The sequence below is a fragment of the Pelobates fuscus genome, chromosome 3 (assembly GCF_036172605.1).
Source record: "Pelobates fuscus isolate aPelFus1 chromosome 3, aPelFus1.pri, whole genome shotgun sequence".
NCBI lineage: Eukaryota > Metazoa > Chordata > Amphibia > Anura > Pelobatidae > Pelobates > Pelobates fuscus.
Window position 1 is genome coordinate 401,931,069 of NC_086319.1, and position 19,654 is coordinate 401,950,722.

The 19,654-nt window shown below is 42.2% G+C and overlaps 2 protein-coding genes across 2 annotated transcripts in view; both read left to right on the forward strand.

Annotated features, from left to right (window-relative positions):
- The first annotated feature begins 1,272 nt into the window (after window positions 1-1,272).
- LOC134603591 (uncharacterized) lies at window positions 1,273-15,925 on the forward strand. Its single transcript, XM_063449706.1, has 23 exons — window positions 1,273-1,345; window positions 3,575-3,630; window positions 3,713-3,802; window positions 4,066-4,193; window positions 4,431-4,571; window positions 4,740-4,811; window positions 5,970-6,137; window positions 6,211-6,307; window positions 6,687-6,910; window positions 7,012-7,165; window positions 7,416-7,624; window positions 8,398-8,518; window positions 8,593-8,798; window positions 11,325-11,442; window positions 11,782-11,951; window positions 12,140-12,237; window positions 12,401-12,516; window positions 12,595-12,648; window positions 13,813-14,002; window positions 15,053-15,146; window positions 15,221-15,296; window positions 15,646-15,738; window positions 15,816-15,925. The coding sequence occupies exons 1-23, from the start codon at window positions 1,323-1,325 to the stop codon at window positions 15,923-15,925; spliced, it is 2,808 nt and encodes a 935-aa protein (XP_063305776.1). The 5' UTR covers window positions 1,273-1,322.
- A 1,153-nt stretch (window positions 15,926-17,078) lies between these two features.
- The window catches only part of LOC134603593 (uncharacterized), a 30,636-nt gene continuing 28,060 nt past the window's right edge, over window positions 17,079-19,654 (forward strand). Inside the window, exon 1 of the mRNA XM_063449710.1 lies at window positions 17,079-17,264. Coding sequence (XP_063305780.1) covers window positions 17,250-17,264 — 15 coding nt within the window. The 5' untranslated portion in view covers window positions 17,079-17,249. The remainder of the gene's footprint in view (window positions 17,265-19,654) is intronic.

The window sequence follows — 19,654 nt, forward strand, 5'->3', positions numbered from 1 at the left end:
ATCCAGGGAATATCTGCTAATAAAGTGTGGCGCTCGAGAACAGTGTTAGTTGTCACCCCACCATACTTGGCATGCGTCCATTCGTGCATCGCCCCCTCCCGTCCTGATTCTCTAACTTCCATTATTGGGGGGTATGAGATTCTCAGACTGAGGGCCAAATACATCCCTACTGTCAGCACCACACTGTGTACGGGCACCCCCTGTTAGCGGGCACACTAGCCCCCTAAATAAACCCGTCACTATATTGTTTCACTGTCACGCCTGAGTATGGCCTGTCTCTCCTCTCGTCTTGATTTCGTACGTCCCAATGCCCGGAGTTATGGAACTGGTAGATTCTCGGAGTCTCAGAGTGAATTGGCAGATTCATAGGGTGAAAAGGCAGATTCGGGAACATGCTGACTGTGGTCTGGGCCCTCAGACTAAGTTAGATCCTGGGCCCCTATAAAAGACATTATATACTGTCCTTAAAAAGGTCAGCGCAGGCTTTACCGCGAGTTAATGTCTGCGTATAGCACTGTGTGTGAGCCCTGGTATAAGTGTGAATAAACATGGCTAAATTATGCTGCTTTAACCTTATAAAGTCTTGTTAATATTAAAAAATCCTGTGTGCTAAATATATCGGTGCTAATCAATACAATAATTGGCACAATTCATATACGTGTAAACAAAGTTCAATAAACGTGCTATACAAAGTGCTATTACAATTCACATGCAGCAACCACATGGGCTTTACGTCCGCAAGCTGACCTATAACACTATACAAAAATAAATAAACATTGTGTGCAAGAATGTATTTTTCCCTTAAAGAATAATACAAAATATATACTGAAATCACAAAAAACATGAATCTTGTATGGATACAACTTATAACATATGGGTGGCTATGTGTCCCCTCAAACAGCTGAGTCCTGGGGGGATCCAGCCCTAGAGAACGTTTGATCCAATATTGTAAATCAATTTCCTTTCTCAATAAATACGACAGAATCACCAGAATCCAGATCTAAAAACTTGGTTTGAAATATCACTTTAAAATCTAGCAGATTTGAGGTATTATGCTTCCGTAATATAACTTGTTGCTGTAGTTGAATAACGAATTATCTAATACTCTAAACACTTTTCTACCTGCAATAAATAATGAATCCCAGTATTCCATGAGTCCAGACATTACAGACTGCCTTTAATTGAGTAATTGAGGTCAGAATGACTGCTCAGACCTGGGTTACATATAAATGGAGCTCAGGCAGTCAGGATGAGAAAGGTTTTCTTTGGTTATTTGTTATTTTGGGGGAGATTTTATTTATTGTCTTCCCTTCCCTGGGACCATGCAATGGCTTTTCTTTGTTGGGTAAGGCCTGTGTGATACAATCATCTGTGTGTATATATATATATATATATATATATATATATATATATATATATTTTATGTATATAGTGTTCTTTTAATTCCTCTGCATTTAATTATATTCACTAAAGTGTGCATTTTCATGTATTTAAAGTTTCAATCTTGCACTTCACTTTGAATTCTGCACAATTAATACAACTGTTACTAACCCTGTTATCTGTGTTTAGACTTGGGTGCTCATTCACTAAATGGGGAATTTTGAAGGCCCCATTTTAATTTTTTTTTTCTCCCCAATACTGCAACTTAATTCCTTCTCTAGTGTGTGTAGTTTGATGGCCTCCTGGTGTAACGTGGGTGTTTTGGTTTCATGTATCTATGGGTAATGTGAATTCAGTACAGCCTGGCATGGATGCCCTCTCCCCCCAACCAGCCTTAAATGGCCTTGACCAGCATGTCCTAACCCTTCATAGTAATGTATCCTGTGACACTGTGCAGGAGTACAAACGAGACCGGCGTTACAGCTTTGTAACTCTCTAGAAATTGACCTAATCTGTGCAATAACTCCTCCAGACGTCCATAAATAGTCTTGTTGTGCCATATCACTGGCTGACCGTAGATTTGCACAGCACTCTGTATCCAGGTGTGTACCCAGAAAATAAATGCCAATTAAAACTACTCTCAAAATATGAATTTCCAAACTGCATATAAAAACCATTTTCCTCTCTTCACAAAAGTGCTACTCCAAGCCTCATACAACTACAACCGGCTTTAGTGGATATTATCACCCTAAAAGAATAAATGTCCAATAAATTCAGGTGGTCTATTCAGATATTAATTGAAAGATCAATGTTTTTCTCGCATGACTTGAGACCCCTGCATGTCAAAATGTCACTTCACTTTAGCTGAACAACCACCTCCATTTATTGGCAAGGACTTCTCCTTTTTTTTTTTATATATATATTTTTTTTTGTGGTGGGTTATGAAAAGGGACACCAACATTTGATTTAGAGTCCTTGCCACTCACTACTTTCCTTATAGTAGTGGATATGGTACAAGGAGTACCCTGGCGCCATTCTCCACGAAGGTTAGAAATGTCTATACAAGACCTGGGTCTTTGCTCCAAGCTACAATGACTGGCGGCTGAGTGACACATGGCGTCTGCAGAAGTTGGATGCTGATCTTGGCGTTCATTAATTACCTTAGTGCATCAGCAGATTAAGTAGCCAATGAATGACCCTTTGGGCACAGAACTCATTCTGAGTTGGCCAACGAATCCTACTGCAGGTGTTCATACAAAACACTGCATGTACATCCGGGGTGCCCAATAGGTAGATCCACAATTCTTGAACTACAACTCCCATGATGCCTTGCATGCATCTAGAATGTCTTTATGACGAAGCATCATGGGAGCTGTAGTTTTAAGACTTCTTGGCTCTACATTTTGGGTACCCCTGATGTAAATGGTCCTTTCACCATGACCACTTCAAAACACTGAAGTAGTCCTGATTGAAGCAACACTTTAAAACTGAGCTGTGTCATTAGAGACCAGAACAGGAACTTGCGCCTATACTGTGGTGCCAGCCACTTGGCACGCATTCCTATGCTGCTTTACTGGAATCCCTGCTTGAGTACAGGTGAACATATTAAGGATTCCTTTTAAAGGCACGGTTATTTTGGAGACTAAATATTCTGGTGGCACTCCATAACTTGCTACATGCACCGTGTGGGATAGGGTACAGGAGTTTTCACTTTGCTGGTGGCCACATTGTCTCGGTAACCTTCCTTACCAGGACGATCGGTCTCCGTTGGGCACCTTGTGTCCTTCCTCTATCAGGTCTGGATGATCTTGGAGGTCTGGATGAGTGTATCTGGATATTAGTTACATGAGTAACAATGCTGCATGGTGCCAGCACTTATCTGGGGCAATTACAGGAGCATGCCGTTAAGCTTAACTAGGAATGTAAAATTCAAGCACCTTGACAAACCATTTTGATACAGCACTCTCCAATATGGCTGTAAAGCCTGCTTAACATGCAAGAGTTTTATAGCCGTGACTCACTGAAAGACTTTGTAACAGGGACTACTCAATGTGATTCTCTAGGTAGAGTGGAAACCGCTGCATTTTTAATTTGAACCTTCCTTAAATATGCGCAGAAAGGTAGCGCGGCATGTCTTGGCTTGAAGGATTGTATTGGGCCTACAACATATTAAATACATTCTCTTCCTTTTCAGATTTGCCTTGCTCTGCGTGAGTCTACCATGCATCAACAGTGCATCTTTTCCAGTTGGTAAGTCTGTCCGACGCTGGGTTACCGGAATACTCAGAAGGTCTTAGTCACGTGTTCTGACCAAGACTACTTTCTTGTGCAGGGGTTTATAAGACTGAATGTTACAGTCGTAGCTTCTGGATCTGGGTGCAAAAGGACTTCTTGGGACCAAAATGGCAGCTGGAAACATTCAGTGAGTAGGACTAACCGAACAGTTTAAAATAAATGAAATAAAAGGTAAAAAAACACCTACTTTTATGCAAAGTAGGTACCCCTAGCAGACAGGTGTCTGAAAGACCTGGTTTTGGTGTAACACTATCCATTGCATATATCCATATAAAGACTAACTTGTACAGATATAATAAATTAAGCCTATTTTTGTTTTTAATGAAGTTGCTTTGATGCATGATACACTTTTTTTTTTTTTTTTTTAAAAGCTTTGTTCTCCCTTTTCAGATGAGACTAGCTACCCAGTTGTGCTAGATGATGACCTTTCATCGCAGTGTGGGTATACTAAAAGTCGTGATGTTTATGGGAATGTGGAAGTCAGGATCTCCTTCCTTGGGTGCTGGGTTAATAACTTGGTATGTATGACTTGTTTTATTTTTTTGTTTGTATTGAACAGGGTACTCTTTATACTGCATTGTGAATTCACCGGCAATGCAGCTCATTTTGGACTAAAACAGTCCGTCATTTCGGGAAGGCTTCCTAATCTGGATTTTATTTTATGCGTTTCCCATTAATTTAGTGTATGACTCAACGTAGTATAGTAATGTATCAGTGTCTGTACTCCTGTTAAATCGCCATGTTTCTTTTTGTAGAACGACAAACAGTTTGACATTGCAGTACAGTTCAGGGCGAGCCGTAGTAATGGGGACACAACTTATCTGATATCAAAATCCTGCCAGCTCCTTGACCCTTGGAACATGAGAGAGATAATCTGTGAAGAGACTTTCATGGAGGTAACCACAGGGACATAAGATGAACTTGGGGAGGAGAACATCTCTTGTGGGTAGTGGACCTGTATTGGACAACCTGGAAACTACTGTTCTGTAGAGATGGGCACTCTAGTTATTTGACCCCCAAGTAAATGAGGTCGGCCTAGGCTAATACTTGTGTTCCTCCCCTAGGTCTCTGTGATAAGAATTGTTCCTCTGGACAGGAATTGGCTAAAGATTGAACCTCAGCAATTCTGGCCTTTGGTAAGGTTGTGCAATTCATGAGTTATTAAAGTTCTTGCCGATCTGCGCTGTGAGAAATTGTGTAAGGCTATCTAACAAGTAGTGCTGTGAACTTGGAGTCATACTCAATGGCCGTAAGATATGGCAAGACTGATAACTACAACTTTCACTGGCTAACAATAAAGTATGGCATCTGGTCTCAATCTTGGTAAAAGTACTCACGATGGGTGTCACTGGTATCTTGGTGTCCCTTACTCGACTCTCTTCCTTTCCTCAACTTGTCCTTAATTCATCTACAGCACACAGTGATTATGAGCTACAGGAGTAGTGATTATAGCTCTCTGGAACATAGTAAAATTCCTAATATTCTGGATCAGTTGTATTGGGTAAAAACAGAACTGTTTATTTCAGAGAAACACATAGATTTGTACCCCCTACACACCGGGGGTCTTTAGCCAGAAAAACACAAACGACTCCCTGGTGTCTGGGATATAATTAGTTCAAGACATGATGACTTAATTTTCTGCTGGACACAATACCTCTTGCATAATGAATGCAATAGCTTTCACACAGTTCAACATTTAAAAAAAAAAATAACTGAGCACACAACAAAATCATGCCCATTCTATGACAATGGGCATGCAGCTTGGCACTGAATGTTTGAGACTTAACCGAACTTGAGGTAAAAATTGACCTCTGTCCATTGTCCTCTATCATAAACTTGACTCTTGAGGGAAAAGAAATTGGTAGCAGTAACATGGATGGAAATCTGATTGGTATGTAGATTTTTACCTGACAGGTTGGCTCTTCCAGAACGCTGGTTGGGTCACTAACAAACTCTACAAAAGTCGAGGTACAGTGATGGCAAAAGTTGCAACAGCCTTAATGCTGCTAGGGTTTTTGTCTGCCGCTATCCAAAGGCAGGCTTGGGTTTAAGAGTACCAGGGCACTTTTTTTAAATTTTACTACAGTTAGAGTTAACAACCTGGCTACCCATGAAGGCACACTAAATGCTCACATGGTTATAGAGGCATAGATGGGAATCATGCAGTAACAAGAGGTGGACATGACATCCCCCTGGCATTAATGTCTTGTTATACATGAGCTTTCAGCTGCAAAGTAGGCCGTGTCCATGTAGACAATTGGTTCTTGATGTGCTGTATTCCTTGCCTAATTCAGGTCAAGGGTGGATTGTCTCAGCGCTGGCAGGTGCAGTTTACTGTGAACAAAACTCAGATCATAGTGTCTGCGGAGGATGCTTTCAAGAAGGGATATGGAATGAATGCTACAGCAACCAGGGTGGTGTTCAGAGCCCCTTACCAGAGCCTGGAGTCCATGATCCTAACGGTGAGTTGGCACTAGGATTCAGGGACACATGAACAAAGTGAGTACAACTAACTCTTCTGCTCTGTCCATACAGGAAGGCGACTACCACTACGATACCATCCTGAGCATTATGTACTATACCCAGGCTCTGATTCGTCTCATGGTGAATACCACCCTCGCTTGCCCCAATGGTGAGTCTACATCAGGCGGCATCTGTGACTAGTTATGTAATGGCTGCATCCCCTCACTGTATTCTGGAAATGTTCTGTATGTAGTTCGACTCTGTCCAAGCATGATCTCCTCCATCTAACACTGCCTGCTATTGCTGGGCTTGGCTAAAGATGCCACTACATATGAACTAAACAAATTTTGCATTACGTCTTTTTTTTAACTTGTTCACTCTCTCTAGTAATTAACTACTGTCCTCTTAAGTGTGCCTCGTGGTTAACATATGCTGTTCCCAAGCAGCAATGCAATTATCACTGGTGAATTTGCTTAGGGTTCCTAGAACAAATCTGATTACAGAATTGCAAATTGGTAAACTTTGATATATTTCCTTCCCAAATGCAGATCCTCCTGTCATGACCCAAACATCACTGTCATGGCTGACCCCAGCTGTTCTCTCCCCTCTGGTCCTTGAACCCTCACTCTACACTACTACTGATCTGAACATGGGCCTTAATGGACAGTTGATCGATGCCAACATAATTGCTCAAAACAATTACACCTTCCGAAGTGATGGCAACACTGTGGATGTTACGGTGCCAATTGGTGCCCCTGGAGGCTACACAGAGGCAAGTTCTTACATAGGGATTTACCTGCAATCCTATACCTTGTCTGGTTCTGGCATAAGGTGGAAATCGAATCTAATAAAACTGTACTGATGTCTCTGTAGAGCGATATTGTGAATGACACCTATGGAAGCTCATACCGTATCCACCTCTTCCTGGAACAAGAATGGCATGAGCAACCAGCTGATTTCACCAGACACACAATGTTTAAACCAATCGTCACTCCCTTTCAACCACTACACCCAATCTTCATTAATTGTAAGTCTGCCTAGAGCATACAGGGTATTGCCAGACAGCCTGGTGGGTTAGCAGCTTAGTGCAAACAGTCTAAGATCCAGGTGGGTAATGGCCTTCTGCAAAGGAAAGGGATATAGGGCAACGGGATGGCTGCTGATTTTATTACATCTGGTGTGGATGAGTGATTGTAGAGATTATAAACCTAGATGTAATAGATTTTTAAGCTTAAACCATGCTTCAAACTTTGTCTTTGTCTTTGTTTTTTGTTTAGACACTATCCCAGAAAACGACTATTTTAACGTGTCTCTCGGTAACTTCTTTCCTGATGTGGATCTTAAGTCCTTCATTATTAAAAATGTGCCACTTACTGTGATCGCAGCAAAGAACAGGGGATTTAATGTGCTCAAAGTGCCAAACTCCAACAATACCAACGCTTTCTTCCTTCAAGTGCCCTTCAACGACCCACTAGTGGTTCAGCAGGTAGCCCACATTTTGTCTTGGCATGCCCTCTGTGAAACTGGCACTTTTTTTAGCTCACTGGAGGTACAGCTCCAGGTACTCTAACATCTAGTGTAACATAACATGTCTTTAAACCAGGTATGACATCCATCCAGACTACCTCACCAGGAAGCGTTTCTGGGCAAGATGCCAAACCATATTCTACCTCCATTCCTCATGTTGTAAGAGCAGGGTCTTCACATCTTGTCTTGCAGCTGTCATGCATACTGTAAACTTAAAGTGCTGCAGAATAAGTTGACTACAAAGGTTTTCTTCCTCTTAAAGCCTGTCTGTGCTAGTCCCACACTGAAGGTCCAGCCCATGTTCGCTGGCCTCCAAGTTGGTAACTACTACACTGACGAGGGCTGAGAAGGCTTTCCCCAGGCAGTCCTTCTCATCTCCAAGCAATCTCAAAGCATAATTGTTCTGTAGTTGCTATGGAAACTTCGCAGCCAATGCTGCTATAGAGTGTCATCACTCTATTCTGGGCTGGAAGCAAAACCAGCATGTTGGCATTGGACTATCCTGTTTGGGTAAACACCATGAGCAGTATTGGAGGTAGGGTAGTTATCTTTCAGACTTGCACTGAATATATATATCCATTACACGATCTATCTAGGGAAGATTAGGCAACATAAAACGGGCTCATTTAAACATATATCCTAACCACCTATATACTGTAGGTGACAACTCTGTATCCGCTGTTAACACTGAATAACTTGACTAATATTTTACTTTCTTTTTTTTCTTCCTAGTATATCAGTGAAACCACTAGTAGACGCTACACTCTGTATGTGAGCTATGTTATGACTCTCTTGGAAAAGGACAAGTACTTCACATACACCGAGGTGGTGGTGTGTATCTTGGCAGATGTCGGTAAGTGAACCTGTCTTGCTTCACCTCTAGCTTGTTGTAATTCCATATACTTAACATCTCTTGCTTTCCTCTAGTTCTTCCCACTTATAATGGTTCCTGTGGTGCTGATCGCCTGATTCTTGACATGACCCACGGTAACCTTGACCGATATTGGATTCCTTACATCAGGAACCTGCCTCTGACCAGAGATCTGGCGCAATCTGAGAAATATGTGATGAATGGACAAGGACCAGTCTTCCATTTTGAAGTCCCTCTTTTTGCAGTTGGCCTGGTTTATGAGGTGGTCTATAGTCTTAAAAACCTAAAGCACTTAATGCTGTGTATGTAAGACTTTCTTTACAATGTGCAGATTTCCATGGAAATGTAGCTAGTTTAAGTCACTTTTTTTTTTTTTTTACACCCCGATTGTCAATCAGTCCTGTTACTTCCTGGCTTGGCTAGCTCAGTGGAGCTATTGCCCTTAACACATGCCTTGCATTTGCAATGAATGCATGATTTCATTTGGGTATATCTACTAGAAGTTTTTACTCTTGGACTGGCAATTGTGGTTCCTTTTAAAGTAGTGCTTGACATACCAGCTGTGGTGCCAAAACTTGCTAACAATTTGTTTGCAGTTAACCAGCCAAACATCCATGCGGTAGGGGAATAGCTCCTCAAGGTTCTGCTCCCTTGACCTTTTTAATGTCCTACATTGTGCACCTTGCATTCTCATGAGATGCAGGATAAGTCTGCAAGCCTCTTAAACTTAATTTGGTTAGTCTTAAAATGGGATAGTCTGGCCAACCTCCTGAAGACCTTTATTTTGGCAGGGTGTTCTGAATCTCAAACAATAGGCTGTTTGTGTTTGTGGGGTACCACTAGTTCCAATGAATTTAACCTGAAAATTCTTAATGAGGCTTTTGAGTTCCGGCCAGGACGGTTAACACACCCAGTTTAACAGGACCCAGCACTTGGTAGCAATACGTCCTGTTCAGCAATGAGCACACCTTGGAACAATGTCAAACTCAAAGGCTAACACAGGCCAAATAAATAAGGTTTAGGCTTATGTGGGCCGCAAAAGTCTGTTTTCTTTGAAACATAGGTTTATTTAGAATACAGTATAAAAAAGTAGCCTACAGACACTGGACGTGCTCACGTTTCAAAGTAAACAAAAGAGCAAATTTATTTTGAGGAGATGTGCATTTGCGTATAACCAATGTTTCTGTCAAACTACCTTGGACATATTAAGTTTGGTAATGGGACTGAAATGGTGAATGTATGCTCTTGCAAAGCTGTAAAAATCAAATTGCATTATCTTGAAGCTCTATGAGTGGTCTTAACTTTGGCTGAGATCATCAAAATTAATCTTGGCTATTCCTATGCTTGCCCATTGGGAGGCTATTTGGCCGCACAGCTTTTTGCCACAGATGCACATCAGCATCTCCATGGGGAGTGTTCAGCGCCTCCATGCAGACCCATTCTAATACTTCCCACTCCCCCATTCTAATACACTGCATCTCCTACCTCCACTCTAATTGAATACACTGCCCCACTCCTCCCCAATTTAATACACTGCCTGGCCCCTCCCTCCCCAATTAATACAGGGCCCCCTCTCTAAAATTAATACACTGCACACTTCTCCTCCCTCCCACCAAGTTAGCACCCTACACAGGTAGGTCCCCCAAAGCCTCTCTCCCCTACCTTAAGATGAGCTGCCCCTCCTCTAGTTCCAGTCCTGCTAATCTCTGCTCAAGCAGGCCACATGCTTCTCTGGCACTGCGAGCAGGAGGGAAGGGGGAGTGGCTGGCCTGCGGGAGCATGCGATTGGCCGTGAGAGGGACGACAATCAGATGGTAAATCTTTCCTGTCTTGCGGCTGGTCGCAGCCACAACAGTGGCCCCAGGGCAGGTGGGACGCAAATGTCCATTGTGGGCAGCAAATTTGACATGCTTGTCTTAGAAGATAATTGAGTAGAATATGTGCCAGATGTATACTGTGCAGCCTTCATGTGTAGTACTCTGGTATCCGTATCTGCTTGCTTAAAGAAACACTTCACACATGGCCATCTAGCTTGAAGTGCTGTATGTCTGCTGTTTAAATTGTATCTACCTGTAACACCTTGTTACACCCCACTGGCTGTCAGATAACCAGCTGTTTAGCTCAGTGGAGCTAAAGTAAATAGGCAGCAATAGCCCAGAGCACCTGCCTTGCAAAGACTTCTTTGAGCTGCATTGGGAAGTCTGGACAGCCTGAGCTTGGGAAGAGGGCTTGCTATCTTTTGCAAGCTGTCTGTTTCTATTTCTATAATTTTTTTTTTAATTACTTCTCTAAAATATTGTGACAATTTAAAATGGCATCCAGAATAGAGAATTTGGCACATCCAGTGTTCTAAGTGTCACTGATCCTTTGTAGGTAAAAGCACATAGGCTGTCTTGTTCCGAATGGGTATGGGAGTGCAAAGAGGAGACCCACTACCTGTTATTAGATCAACTCACTTAACTAGCAATTACAAGTTTCATTAGAACCATTATTTGGGAAGCTGTCAAACCCTAGTCAACAAACCTAACTTATGCAAGAAATACTGCACTTCCTGGGTTCTTAAGTAGCAATGTGTCTCCCCCTCTACCAGCTCTAAAGTGGATGATTTAAAATATGAATTTAAAAAAAGCACAATTTTTCCCATTTTCTGTACCTTGTTCAAAGTTTGAGGCCCTAAGATAGCTTTCTCAGCTTTGTATCCTACACTATTTACATTACAAGCCTTGTCTGAAGTGAGAATACATTGGCTAAACTAATCTGGAATGACCTCTTAACTGCTGTCCTCTAGGATATCACACTGCGGGGTATCGTGGCTCGTCTGGACTGGACTCTGAGGGACAACAAGACCCTGGAGATAAAGAGCAAGTATTCCGTTTTCTGCCGATTCCCCACAGATCGGCTGCTTGGTGAGTTGGCTTTTTCGTATATAATTACAAATTCAATCAACAAACACAACCAGAATGTCTTTCTAATAAAAACTTAAATTTATTTTACATGATCTCTGAACTATAGCTACAAACATGTTATTGAGACACCGAAGTGGTGAAACATTCAATCTTCTGCTCTAAAATGTAAATTATTTTTAAACACTTTTTTATATAATCTGTATGGCAGAAGCCACCAACTCTTAACTAGTTAATGGTATAGTTTCCCACGTGGGTAACTGGAGTTGGAAATCTGAGTAAAGACACTGTCTCAATTTTCATGGTAACATAGTTTTTTGTTTAATTTTTCCATACTTTTAGTTTGTTTCCCCAATGGCACAGTAAAGGCAACCGTAATTGGCTTGGACACCAAACCCAACTTTAATCCTCAGAAAACACACTTAAAAGATCCCACATGCACTCCCAAAGAGGCAGATGACACCTTGGCCCTGTTCTCGTTCTCGGTGTACAACTGTGGGACAGTCAGAAAGGTATCACCAGGATCACTTCCCTCTCGTGGCAGACCAAGTGTCGGGTATCCAGCTCTCCTATAAAATCCAGCTATTTTGGCTTTTATCAGAGCTTGTAGTGATGTTTATAGTCCAGACTTTTTTTTTTTTTTTTTTTTTTTATTAAAGCCATGCATGCAAGTCCTTGACAATAGGCTCTTATTTTTTAGTTTGATGGAAACTACCTTTTGTATGAAAATGAGGTTACCTTTGATCGTGAAGTCTTGCTGGAAAATCAACCCATAATATCCCGGGATTCAACCTACAGGTGAGACTTTCCTTGTCCAACTTTGTCTTATGAGCAATAGCAGTCTGTTTTGTGTTTGGTTTTTTTTGTTTTTTTTTTATATTTTTTGCTTGGTCTCTTCACCTTCCTCTTTAAACTTGAATGATGCTGTCAAAAAACTTGTATCTAATGTTCTGTCTTCCAGGTTGACCCTTCGTTGTAAATATCCTGTTCGGGACATCCAGCAGTTGCATGGCAAGTCAAAGGAAAGTTCAATCAAAGGTGGATTCTCGTCAGTTTATCGAAGCAGCCAAGCCAGAGGTGATTTCTCTAAATTTAAATGATCTGGAAAGACTTGTATTCTTTCAGAGCTGTAACTTGTACTATTCTTTCATCAAGCTCTGAAGAAGAGGGAACATGACGAATTGGGAGCCGTGTTGAGACTTTCAAAAGGTAAGGACATTAAAGTAGCTGAAAGCTGGTGTTAGGAGTAAATTATGTCTGTGGCAGAATACTTATGAGTAACTGGGTTTTTACTGCCAAAGTTGTCACATCCCATAGTGTAAAAGCTCCATAGTAATGAAGCTCTCCTGCAGAATGTACTGCTTTCACAACCAGTAGCCAAGACTTGGTGAAGGGAGAAAATTAACTTTGAGCAAAGCACAAGAATTTATACCCAGACCCCCAGCATGGGGGTCTCACTTCATTGTAATCTAAGCCTGCCCAGACGCCTATCTGTAACAATTGAGTCCACACTCTGGTAACCATCTCCCAGATACAGAGCACAATACAGAAACCACCCAAAAACTCGTGTCACAGAGCACCCCCACATGTCATATACCCATGGAAAGCTCTCTGGAGCACCCATTCTGTCCAAAGGGCTCCTGGATTGGATAGCTAGCCTGAATTAGATGAAAGTCAAAGTTCAGTGGGATGCAGCTAGCCTCCATTGCTGCCCAGAGTGCTTGGTAGCTTCCCTGGTCACCTAAAAGCCATGGGTACATGGAGCTCTCTCATTCTTGGTGTTCAATGTCTCACACCTCCCTTCTTCAACCCTCCAAAAATCGCTCTTTTTGATGGTTCTGGGACAGAGCATTCTGAAGACTTGGTAGATTGCAGAAACTCTGCCATAAACATTGGCGTTCTAGGATAGTTCAGGGTTGCGCTCAGTCAGGTGCACCATACCTCAGCAGCCCCCTGGCTGACCAAAGGCTGCTAGGCTGCTCCTGGGCTGCAGTAAAGGGGTGCTGAGCTGGGAGGCAAAGACTGAAGGGTTAATCTATAGTGAGTCATTTGAGGAGCTATGTAACCAGGTAGGTAACAAGAGGATCCATCACTCTTGACCTGTTTGGCAAAGGAGATGGTATGACTTGTCACAGCTAGTACAACTGTAGTGAGCACACTGGTTCAGTCATGTAGATTCCTGGAAGGGAAAATGTTTTCTCACATTCTCTCAACTAGTCCTAGGAGGACCAAGGTGTGAGCAGAATTGGAACACCCCTCATAAATGCTAGATTATGACCATGCATACTACCATCTAGTATACAATAATACTGATCTACCTTTGTCTATACTGCTGAGTTTTTCAAAGTGCCATGTCCTATTTGCATTTTCTAGATGACACCTTTACCAACTTCTACCAGTCTGAGGACTTCCCTGTAGCCATCCGGCAAGCAGCAGGTCTTTATTTTGAGGTGGATGTGCCCCGGAAACTACCTGGCTTTCCTCCAGCCATGCTGCAAGAATGTTGGGCGACAATAACTCCCCAGAAGGATGGCTTTCCTCAGTGGGACCTGATAGCCAATGGGTAATGAGGAGTGACTGTGTTTTCTTTCAGTTTACCTTTAGATTAATGTCTTTAAATGACTCCCCTATGTGGCTGACACTCTTACTAATTAAATAGTGCTAATGAGCATGCAATCATTCTAGGTTTTTATATTCTAAACAAAGCTTTTAAAAGATGACATTGAAGTGTAGCCTACCCTTTGAGATATTGAAACTTGCGAATTGACTGTAATATCAAAATACCAAAGTCATGTTTTGTTTTTTGTTGACCTGTCTATGTACCTTCATCTTGACTTTTTGCCACCTGGCAGAGTGAATTGCTGACACTTGTTGCAACACAAATATTGACCTGGGAGTACTTGAACACGCAACGCAATGACCAGCAATAACTTAGACACTTTGTTTGCTGTTCTGCTCAAACATCCTTACTGTTATTTGAGTTACTAGTACTTCTCCAGGCAGGGGACAATCTGGCTGTCCATAGGCTATGGCTAATACTGGTCAGCCTGGCACTAAGAAGATAGAACACTGGTAGCTGTATCTCCGAAGATTTATAGAAGAGTGGGAGCTGCTATTAGTCTTATCTATTATGTGACCTTCAGATATTGACGGGCGGTCTGTAGCAATGGTGTCAGGGGCTTGTAGGTGCCATGGTCTCTGGCATCTGTGTGAAAATGTCTGAGGTCCCTGTGACCTGCACATTCACTAAACATCTTAAAGTGGAAGTTGCATTTCCACACCAGCAATGTCACATCGGTGAACATGTCTACCAGTTACACAATTGGCAAGCTGGTGCTACTTGCCTGTAAACTATTCTAGCCAGCTGTGTTATAGAATGCAATTGTGGAGTACTCTGGGCGTGAAGGAACTAGACTAATGTACAATCAGCACTCTGCTGGCAAGCTTTTGATATTTATTAACTTGGCAGCTGAAGAGACACATTGTGCTGGCAACCTTTTTAAAGGCCAACAGTCATCACATTTTTTACTTTATTTCCCATTACGTTTCATAAAACTCCAAGTATGGTGGGATTCAGATTTTCATAGAGGTGACTATTTACTGTTGTCTCTAGGTGTGCCAAAGAGGGTATACATTCCACCACCATTAATCTGTCACCAGACTCTCCCCCACGGTTCTGGGTGAAAATGGAAGAAACCATCAGCCAGGTGAATAGAATTTGACTTTTTATTAATGCAGAATGTAAATGTGTTTTTTCCTAATACAACTGTTCTTGTTGTAGATCTATGTTCATTGCCAGTTAGCATTACGTGAGGCTGTGAGCTGCCGAAACACAAAGAGGCCAGACCAGGAGACAGGTGAATGTGCCTTAATCTGCTGAGCAGTTTGGATTTGTACCTTCTGTGTGTTCCTGGGATGCATAACATTAAAATTGTGCATCTAGAATTAAATGCCACCTACTCGAATTATAAAATGCCAAACTTAATAGGAAAGCATCATCCCCTTTCAGTACATCTGCTCTAGGTATCAATGTTGCACTGTGGGTTTATTCCCCCTGAAATCCCTCCCACTCTAACTACACTACATCCAGAGGTCCAGTAGCTGGTCTGAGTCTAAACTGACAAAACTCATTGTAGACCAATCACTCTACAGAAAAATTCATGCAAAGCTTCAGTTTAGATATCTAATTACCAATCTACCTTTCAGAGAAACGATCTGTGCCACCAGCTGGACCATATCCTATCTCAGTTGGACCAATCACCATTGTAAAAGATAATGGTGTCCAGTACCTGCATGTTGGTGAGTATGTGGCTGACTTTTGATATTACTACTCCTACTTGGGAGGCATTCCTGACTACTTCACTCTTCTGTCCTAGGTGAGAAGACTTGGTCATCGTGGGCCTGGATCTTGTCTGTAGGACTTGCTGTATTTGTTGTATTCACTATTGTAGCAGTTTCAGTAGCTGCTCGGATTTTTGTATGCTAAATAAAAAAACGTATTTTCTAACTAAATGTGTGACTTCATATACATGTAAATATTGTCTAACATTAGGCAGATAACTTCCGCGCAAAAGCAGTGACCCATAGATGCTCTCATTAGTCTTAAAGAATGACAATCCCAAGGCAGGAATCGACCGTTGCCGAATCCCTATACAGGAGAACAGTCACCCAATGAGAAATCAAAATGGCAGATAAGCACTATCTTAAATCATCCAACTAGTCAACTGACCTAAAACACCCAGAACAGAAGTGCCAAACCGTCACCCCTGTATGAAACCCGGCAGCCTACAGAGTACCTACCTCTAATAGGCATGGGCAGTGAGTTATGGTGAACATTAGGCACTGGGCCACTAGTGGGTAAACTGTGGTACACATGAACAGGGTTTATTTTTTGTTTTTTTGCTTGTCTGACAGCTTCCTATTTTAGAGTTGGCTTATTGGTTCCTTGACGGAGGTGTCCAATGTCAGGTCAGCTGTGTGCTGCACTTATCACTAAAGATGCATATAGCCAAGAGGGACACCTCATTGACTCATACAGACATCAAATACTGAAATGGCAGACATTGATGTTGGCAAAGATTCCAGGGGTCCTATTTAAATAGACGGGGGAGCAGTGCAATTTTCTTTTTTTTTTTATCCTACCTTTTAGTATCAGACTTGGTTATGTATGGTACATGCAAATATACTGCACCTGACCATTATGGCACACTCTATGGTTAGAAAGAAACTGTTTTATGTCTTGACATACCTTCTCTACGTCAAACATGAAAGCAGTTTAAAAAATATACTGATTACTAAACGGTTAGCATTATTGAAAACCTGTATTATAAATTAATTTATAGCATAGAAGAAATCCCCTGCGTGATCTAGATCAGGCATAGGCAACATTCAAGACTGCAGATGTCCTGGACTACACATCCCATGATGCTTTGCCAGCATTATGGGGATGTAGTCCCTATCTGGAGTGTTGAAGGCTGCCTACCCCTAGATTATCTAGAATTTGCCTTTGGGTCACACCACGCATGGATTCACACTACATAATGCATTGACTTGCCTCATTGATTAACAAGCTTTGTAACACAGGAGGGAGGAGACCGGAGGTACAGCAGGAGCAATGGGAGGGAGAACAGAAGGCTTGGGAGGGTGGGAGAGGGGAATGGCTGAGCACAGCACACAGATAACCAGTGCAGAGATGGACAGGACATGAACCATAAATGAACAGATAAAAGCGACATTGTACAGCATCCTGAGACACTGCCACGGGGTGAGAGGACCAGCACTGGCGATCTCTGCACTGTGACTGCACCACAATGAGAAGTGCGAGAGTGAGTCTTACACATTCAGATTGTGAGGGTTTGGTTCCCCTCCCCAGCCCTGGAAATATTCCAGTGATGCTAAAGGGTTTATTTAAAGAATTTGCTACAATAGGTAGACCCTAGTCTGAACATAGTAAATGCAAATATTCAAAGTAAAATTTGTATGAACCAAAAGGGCAGGGGTAAATGCATGATTATCATATTGGAATGCAAAAAGGTACAATTTTGCGTAAACTAATGGCTACGTAACTGGGTATTTTTTTTCATGCTAATTCTGAGTTGCAAATTTTTTTTTATATTTGCAATTGTTCAATTAGTCAGACTATTAAATGAATTGATAGTCAATCCTACAAATATTCACATGTACATAAAACATCAATGCAGTTGTTACCGATGACTTAACACTGTTAATATGCATAGTTGTGACATTCAGCGCTGATATACCATGTATTCATGGACATAAAAAGAATTGCATATACAAATACAAGAATACTTATACATGGGTCTCTGTCCCATATCAGTACATTATAACAAACCTTATTGTAGTGGATATATAAAAATTGATGATTAATAAAAGAACTAGCTAACAGAAGACCATAGTGATCGCCTAGTGTAACTGAGTCATATGTCATTTGAACTGGCCATAGGAAGGTCATGTGTAGGTTCATACCCAGTGAGCATGAGACCTGCTGTGTATGGATCAAGGCCCATCCATGGTTAGTTGGGAATGTTGTCATATTTGGTCCACGGATGCCAGATAGCCTTGTATCTGTGTTTACCCATCGAAGACCACTTAGTTCTTCCAATGTGTGGAAGTGTTCTTTGTTCATCAGGAGTCTAGGAGCAGGTGGTGAAGTGGATCTCCATAGAGTTGTAAGAACCAGTTTAGCTGCTGTAAGGATAAAATAAATGTTATGGAAAAGTAAGGTATGTCTAGATCTAGTTTCATTCCTATGACCACCTGGATCATCGAAACAACGTCCGAGAACTGTTGTATTTGTACACGACCACCAGATATGTTGGAGGTCCCCTCTTCACTGTTTGCAACGCCAACAAATCACTGGTTCAGTCGGTACATATAGGTTTATGTCTACCGGTGTTATGTGCCAGTAATTTATAGTTGGCTTCTACCAGTGGAATGCTAGTGTGCATGAAAGGTTCTAAAGAACAATTTGTACCACTCTCCCTCTGTAAGGGGTGGGGAAATGTGGTCGTTCCATTTGATAGTGAACGGAGGAAGTTTTGGGTGACCAAAATGAATTTTAGGTCTGTATTAAAAACTTTTTTAAAATTGTGTGTAATATTCCATTAAATTAACCCTGTATTCCTTACTCTACAAAATATCTTTAATTCCTTACAAAGGAACCTTACACTAGAATATCCCCTAACTGCATTGCAAGGGTAAACCTGGTTAACACAAATCCGATTCCAGTGCCGATATCTCCCTTGAGGGGGAGAGTTTTTAATGTGTATGTGTGATGAACATGTTGGGCCCTCCCCATAGGAAAGCATGGAGTCAATGCTTTCCTATGAGGATTACAGACGCTGGATGCCTTCATGCAGAGCGTGAGGACTTTGTCAGGTGACCAAAAGTTGCTTAACCAACAGGAACGCTCTAGTGGTTGTCTGACAGCCACTAGAGGCAGCTCTTAATCACACAATGAGCTGAAGTGCTCTGGGTGTCTTTAGTTTCCCTTTAACACTAGTGGGGTTACTGGCCCCATCAAAGTAGAAAAATAAGGTTTTTAAACTTTTTGTTTTTGTTTTTTGCTGCAGCTGCCCCTGTCTACATGGCTGAGATCCTCATTCTTGATATCAGCCAATCCAATGCTTACCAATAGGAAAGCATTTGGAGTCCATTGTGCATACACTGCTCAATCTGTAGTTGTTCTGGTGACTGTAAGGTGCCTTTTGATGACAAATGGGAAAGACATGACAGTAGGAACCCCATTTGTTGATAAATAGGTATTTTAAAAAAAAATGAATGACCCACACATCCAGTCTGTAGCTTAAGTCCCCCTCTGTGGGTAGGGGTGAATGATGCCCTACAGCTTCTACCACCAGTGAAAGATAGCAGGTGTAGTCACAGCCAGGCAAAACCGCTACAATAAAAGCCATCTGAACATATTCCTACCACCAGGGGCGGACTGACCGGTCGGGCACTTCGGACATGGTCCGAGGGCCCGGCCGGGAGGGGGGCCCGCCGCCAAGGTCGCCATCAGGGGGCCCCGCGGCAGGACCAGATTGGCCCACCGGGGTCGCGGCATCAGGGTGCCACCGGGTGGCCGGTCCGGTGGCACACACTCTGAGGGGGCCGGCTGCGTTATATGCTGGAGCCGCCGGGCGGTCCAGCGGCATTCCTGTTCTGGCTGTCACTGACGCTGAGGACGGGAGGAGCA

Bases quoted from the DNA above. Each gene is read 5' to 3' on its own strand.
- LOC134603591 (XM_063449706.1), top strand. From the start codon at position 1,323: ATGCAATGGCTTTTCTTTGTTGG. The intron at 6,308-6,686 runs GTGAGTCTACAT...TCCCAAATGCAG, and splicing joins CACCCTCGCTTGCCCCAATG to ATCCTCCTGTCATGACCCAA. The intron at 15,147-15,220 runs GTGAATAGAATT...TTCTTGTTGTAG, and splicing joins TGGAAGAAACCATCAGCCAG to ATCTATGTTCATTGCCAGTT.